This window comes from Peromyscus californicus, unplaced genomic scaffold, assembly GCF_007827085.1.
Source record: "Peromyscus californicus insignis strain IS unplaced genomic scaffold, ASM782708v3 Scaffold_7__1_contigs__length_154581171, whole genome shotgun sequence".
NCBI classification, from domain to species: Eukaryota; Metazoa; Chordata; class Mammalia; order Rodentia; family Cricetidae; genus Peromyscus; species Peromyscus californicus.
The window spans coordinates 62,723,688-62,730,906 of NW_026294595.1; the positions used below are offsets into that span (position 1 = coordinate 62,723,688).

Here is a 7,219-nt window from a genome sequence, read left to right on the forward strand (position 1 = left end):
TATAGCTATTTAGTCTTCAACCCTATCAGAGACCTGAGGAGTATAAAATATTACCTGAGTAAACACAAATGGCACAACAAGCAACTTCCAAAACTATACGACAAAGATAGTTGTCATATATTCCTCTACCCCAAGATTCCTCTACAATGTTAGGGCATCCATTTTGGGCCTACAGGCCTAGAATATCTGACAGACATTTCTGTGAAGCAGGATTTTTGAATTACTGTCCCCATGTCGTTTTGGCAAAGTTTGGCCGTCTCCTTCTTTTGTGTCCTACTTGTCCAATTTGGACAGCATACTATTAGCAGTAGAGGCAAGGATAGTTTCTTGCCAAGTGGCTAGCTTTGCCATCTTGAAAGCAAATTTTATATGGAGGTTCTTTGATGTCCATCATCTTCTCTGAAGTAGATTGGTGCTTCCAGGAGCAGATGTATTTTACTGTCATGAAAAGCCTTATCTCATTAAAACATGTTAAATGCCATGTTTTGGAGATCTCTGAAGTGTTTGAAGACTACCTATCTACCTAAAATATATTTGTTTAACCTTGAAAACATGTCTAACATGACTTCAAATTTGATTGTTATAGATGACTAACTACTAACCTGCATTTCTTAATTATCTTAAACAGTTTGTAATAATAGCTTTCAAGGATTAGAACTTTACATTTTTAAATGAGTTTTATAGGTACAATACCTCAAACAAGAGTAGAAACATATATACAGTAGGCTGTAACAAAATGATCTTAAATTTGTATCATTATACAAAAATCTATATCAATGTAAAATATTTTAGATGAGTAGTTTTTTTTTAGTAAATTCAATAATGTGCCCTTTTTTTTTTTTTTACCATTCCTATACTCTTCCCCACTTTTTTCCTCTAGGTAGAAAGAAAGAAGGCTAGAGGAAAGAAAAAGAATGAAAGAAAGGAAAAAAGAAAGAAATCCCTTAATCCAATCTCCTTTTAGTTTCCTCCCTGAATATGATGAATAGCAACTTGCAACTCACCACCCTAAACAACGACAAACATCCAAAAACCCACCAAATGCCCCCAAACCATCCACTGCATCTCTTGGGAATGTAGATGTCATGTTGTTAAAATTACTTCCTGTTGTCTGGGTGATGTCGGCATCTTTAGGAGATCCTGAGAAAATTGGGATAATGGCCAAGTCCTGGGAGAGCTAGCTATATCCTTTGTTATCCATTCTCTGTGTGATGGGAAAGTGCACGGTTTATCTGAAGTCCTGGTGGAGTAGTCTGTGAGATTGGACCATCTCAGCTAGCTGCTTTGAAGTGGTCCTGGATACAGATTTTTGAGGAATCTGCAGCAGAGGCATTCTGAGAGGCTGGGACACCAATTTTTTTTTTAATGACTGTTTAGCTGCCACACTTGAAGCTACTGATATTTTAACTATTGTCTGTGACCCATGGCCTGCAGTCAGCAACCCACTGCCCAGACCGTGGCCAAGGGATTTCTGTCCCACTGGTCCTTGCTCTGCTGCCAAATGTTGTTTTTGTCTAAGTTCTATTTACCAATAAAGGCTCAGAAGTTAGATGTTGTGGTGAAAACCTGCTTGATCAGAGAAGCTGAGAAGCAACCCAGGAAGAGAGAGATCCTTTCAACTCTGTCCCAAACCAAAAGACTGAAAATCCCTAGGTCCCTCCATACTCCTTGTGTCTATCTATCTGTATTGCTGTGTCCTCTGTACTTTCTATGGCTAATTCTTGTCAACTCTTAGCTGGCTCTGCCCCCTGATCAATCTAAGGTTATTTTTTTTTTAACACAGTCTCAGAGTTTCACAGTGTGATCAAATATCCTGCAGCAAGCCACTATGTGGGAATCTTTTCTGCAACAGCAGCAACTTCTCTTAACTGTCTATCCATCTATCTAGCCCCATATTTAGCCTTTTAAAGCATTATAATTAATTATGGGATCACAATTAGTGCAGATATCACACATTAGCCTTAGTAATTAAATTTAGAACAATATAGATCTTTTATTAGAAAATGTGCAACATTTTTAATATAAGTATGTGTGGATATGTAGCTCTCTGTGTTCCATTTGAAAATGGTATTCTAAATAATCACAGTGGGTTGGATGAGTTAATAACTCTGATTAAAAGTACCATCATAACCTTATTTTATTTTTTGTATCTTTGAACAATGACAATATCCACTTCCCTACTTTTAGCCAATGTCTTGGTAACAAGCTTGACACAGAGGGATGACTGAAAGAGTGCTAGTGTAGTACAGAAATGTAGATACAATATCTATCTACCACACATAAAGCCTAGGTCTTATTTCTAGCACCGATAAAGAAGAGTGTGGTGGTGAACGTTTTTATCTTGGCATTCTGGAGGTAGAGAAAGAGGTTCAGAAACTGAAGGTTATCTCCTGATGTGTGTGTGTGTGTGTGTGTGTGTGTGTGTGTGTGTGTGTGTGTGTGTAAGGAAGAATTGTCTTAGATCAGCTAGTTTATAGGTAACCTATTAGCTGATGCAAATTCACAGGTGGAGCCATATATAAGACTTTGGAGCATGGCCCTAAACAGAAGCTGTGCGTGACTCATGATAAGTAATAAACTCTGTGTATCTTTCTAAATTTTGAACCACTTTTGAATTATTATTATATTAATATAAAACATGCTCTGTGTAATATGGAAAAATGCTAGTTGTGCATGAATGCAGAGAAGGTATCCGAACTCCTAAACAAAACCAAACTGCTATGAAACTCCAGCTGTGTACTTTAAGACGACCTTCCATCAGCAAAGTCAACTTCTTAGCCTTTTATATGACATCATTACTTAATGATACTATAGTAAGCTGGTGAGAAGCAAACATCATCAAATATGTTTCATATTTAAGGGCATAATCTGTCTGTCTTTATGAAAATCAGCACACATTCCTGTTCAGGATTGGTACTTATATCAGCTATGTGGCATCCTTACCTGAAGGCCAACTGTATGCATTATTTTTGCCTTTTTCTCCATATTGTTTCAGGATGAGAGATGCTTCTCACAGCAATATACATTCATATAACTGTTAATCACTTATCATATACACTGTCACATGGAAGATTGTACTAAGACTGTGCTCCCCACTCACAGCTAGAATAAAAGGTAGTTGACCAAGGAAAGAAAGAAGAGTGATGTCCCTCTCCTTCTCCTTAATGATTCACTTGAGGAAACTGTGCTTTCTGCCTCTATAAAACCAAATGCTTCTTGGTCATCAATCTGGTTCCCAAAGAATGGAATTACCCTAGAGACACAGAAGTGCCATAATTGAAAGTCATAACTGTCGCATGGATACCTTTTATTCCTCTTGCTAGTGAATCAGATAACTGAGAAGATTATTTTGTTGGTGGGATAGGATAACCAACCCAGTAACATGAAGAACTGATGTTTCTATCACAGAATGTGGACAGAGATTTTCCAACTATATGTTAGAGGATACACTATAACATGTCATATTATTTGCAAGCTCACAGATATCCATTGGTTGTTATTTTCAGCAAAGATAACATTGTAAATGCAAGAAACATGTCAGATGATAAGATGCAGGTCTAGTGTTCTCCACTGAGAAAATCAAATCTACCAGATTTACTGGAATGTGGGCTGAGGATGAGGCAAGTTAGTTTGGACTGGTTGAGCAGATGGATGAATAACATCAGTTCTACCTATGAAGGACACTATGTCAATAGATTTGCCATGCTTTCAAGATTGATGCTTCTGTGCAACTTGATAAGAGACATTTCTGTATGGAACAACTCTCTACATTTTGATTCTGTAGTCTGGTACCTTATATAAGCTTCCTCTACCCTGTGCTATTCCACTTTCTTTTCAATATTTATTGTTCTATTATTTTACATCTCCAAAACTGTTAGCTACTTAAACTTTATGTGTTTCTATTGTTGCTGTTAAGCAGAGAAAGAAACAAATTTATCAAGAGAAAGTGGGAGATAGACCCAAAGAGATGACTCATGGTTAAATGCACTGGCTGTTCTTCCAGTGGATCCTTGTTAGATTCCCAGCAGCCATAGGCTGGCCACAAACATTTGTAATTCCCATCCCAGGGGACACAAAACCCTCTTCAGGCCTCTGCAAGCACCAGGCATACATGTGGTGGGTGCATAGACATACAGGCAGGTAAAACACTTACACACACACACACACACACACAAAAATCTTTAACAAAATAGAAAATAGAGAAAACTTCTGAGAGTAGAAGAAATTCCAAGGTAGAAATATAACTTTGATTGTTATTTTTGGTTTCTAGGTTTCTAGGGAAAACTGAACTATACGTGATCTGGAAGACAGAGTATCCTTACAGATTATAAAACATAAAATGCTTTATTTTACAGATTTAAAAAAATGTGTATCAGAGTCATTAAGTGCCTTGAAGAAATTGTGTGGTGTGTGTGTGTGTGTGGGGGTACCCATGAATGCATGTGAACTTCATGTTATAATATGATCGGCAGTATTATGAAATGCAAGTGTCTGCTCCAAATTGAGGATCTGCTACTTTCTGCCTTGTGGATACTTGTGACATTGTGAACATTAAAAAAAACTTTTTTGATTCTTTGGAGGACAATAATATAGTTCATGGATTAATTCACTATATAGAAATTTGTAAACTCATGGTGATGTGAAGTTATATGATAAAATTGAAAATGATTGATTAATTATTGTAAGCATAAATATAGGCACAGTACCATTTATCAAATATCTCTGCTGATTTCTTTGTTTTTTATAATGAAACTGTTCATATCTGTCACAGCATTATTGTTCTAAAAATATCTGGAGTAAATAGATATAAAACTATTACTACAAAATCAGATACACATGAAGCATGCAGTAGAGCTTAGTTTTTACTATTTGTAAATCCTTGACAATACAACCTTAAAAGTTGCAGGAATTTTAAATTTAATCTTCATAAAATATATTGCTTCTTTATTTTAAGTGGTATAGAATGTAGAGATGATCAAATTTGAGGATAACCACTCTTTCTCAGATATGGAAATACTTCCTCATTGAATTGTTCAAAGTGCTTTGATGCTTATTATATTTAAAATAGTGTCTATAAAAGAGATTATTATCTTTCTACTGATAGTTTTACATTATTTAAAGCAACTGTTTTGACACTCAGTGAGGGCATAGATGCAGAATGAGCTGGGCAGTCACTTTATTAAGAAACAAATGCTTTACCCACTGTTGAATAAATAAGCAGAATTAGGTAAAAAGGTGTTATGTTAATCTTGCAGACTGAATGAAACAAAATATATCACAAAACAGTTGTGCGACAAGTTGACTGTTTTTCTAGTTATCCTGATTTACAAAAGTGAAGGGAGACAAGTAAAATACAAGATTTTTCTTTCTTTCTTTCTTTTTTTAAACACCAGACTTCTACAGAGCCAGACAGTACATTGTTGGCAGAATGTAATGACAGAGAGATATGAATGAATGGGTTATCCCTTTCTCCCCATCTCCTCCCAGCATCCTTGATTTCCTTGATCATTTCTTTCAATTCACATTAAAGTTTTAATATCACATCATTTTGAAAACATCCTAGATCAAATTGTCATCATCTTATTGACAAAAAAAAAATCATGAAACCAACATATGGACTCCAGTGTGCTACACCATGGGCAGAGTTGAAGCATGGGGAAAGAGCGCTGAAAAGGATATGAAGGCAGTGTCAGTGTACACATGTATGAAATTCTCAGCAAATTGCAATTAAACCTACTCAAGCACTTTGTCTCCTGTCACAGTATTTTAAAGTAATTGTGAATATATATATATATATATGAAATTAAGCCCAAGGGGAAAATGTTTATTTCTATTTTCTCCTAGTGGTTTTTATCACTTTGATTCCAGGCAAATTTAGACACACTGGTAACTTGGATCATTTACTAATACTCAGAGGAATCTTATCTACACTTCTCTTTAATGCATTTTTCACCTCCTTATTCCTTAAACTATAAATTAATGGGTTTAGCATGGGTATTATCACTACATAAAACACAGCAGCAAATTTGTCTGTATTTAGGGAATGGCTAGATTCAGGTTGTAAGTACATAAAAATTATTGTCCCGTAGTATATGGCAATAGAAGACAAGTGAGAAGCACAGGTGGAGAAGACTTTCCGTCTCCCTTCCCCTGAGTGCTTCTTCAGGATTGCAGACACGATGAATAGGTAAGAGATGAGGACGATGAGGAGAGAGCAGCATATGTTGAACCCAGCCATGCTTAGCAACATCAGTTCCTTGACTTGAGTGCTTGAGCAAGCTAGAGCCATGAGAGGAATATCCTCACAGAAGAACTGGTTCACTAGGTTGGAGTCACAGAAAGACAAAAGGAACGTTGTCACTGTCTGAATAAGTGCTGTGACAAATGCATAAAAGTATGTGGTAGTGGCAATTTGAAAGCAGAGTCTCCTTGGCATGATGATTACATAGAGCAAAGGGTTGCAGATGGCCACATACCTATCATAGGCCATTACAGACAGCAGGAAGACTTCACACACAGAAAATGTGGTGAAGAAACACACTTGAGCTGCACATCCATAAAATGAGATGCTTTTAATCTCGCGCAGAAAATTTACCAGAGCATTTGGAGTGACACAAGAGGTGTAACAAAAATCAACAAAAGCCAGATGGCTGAGGAAGAAATACATGGGGGACTGAAGCTGAGGGCTGATTTGGATTAACAAGACCAATCCTAGGTTACTCATGACACTAAACAAGTAAATGATAAGAAGGATTACAAAGAGAATGACTTCAAGTTCAGGATCTTCTGTAAGCCCCAAGAGGATGAACTCTGTAACTGCTGAGTGGTTGCCTTTGGCCATTCAGTACATGTAGAGTGCTATATGATCACAAACTCCAGATGGTACCTTCTGAGTGACCTTGATTCTGTAGGAAACCACCCAAGTTTATATTAAAAGAGAGAAAGCAAATATATTACCTTCACTAAAAAGAGAATTCTGGTTTGCACTCTGTTTGTAGGGTTTTGCTTGCATGGTAATTTTGACATGGTCTAAATAGGAACTCAAAGACCAGAAATTCTTCAGGGAATAAAGTGTAAGTTCAAAACTACATTTACTGCTTCATTTCTTGAAATAATAATCTTGAAGTAATATGTACACATTAAACTGGAAAAGGCAAACCTATGAATAAATATTGTTCCACAGAGCCTATAGGTAATAACCTTAAAAAATACATTAAAT

General features: G+C 36.4%; 1 protein-coding gene across 1 annotated transcript; it reads right to left on the minus strand.

Annotated features, from left to right (window-relative positions):
* Positions 1 to 5,896: 5,896 nt before the first annotated feature.
* On the minus strand, positions 5,897 to 6,841 carry LOC128102276 (olfactory receptor 5AL1-like). Its single transcript, XM_052725864.1, has one exon. It carries the CDS (start codon positions 6,839 to 6,841, stop codon positions 5,897 to 5,899), a length of 945 nt encoding a protein of 314 aa, XP_052581824.1.
* Positions 6,842 to 7,219: the final 378 nt, after the last annotated feature.

Excerpts from the sequence above, each read along its gene's own strand:
- LOC128102276 (XM_052725864.1), bottom strand. The coding sequence starts at position 6,841 with ATGGCCAAAGGCAACCACTCAGCAGTTACAGAGTTCATCCTCTTGGGG.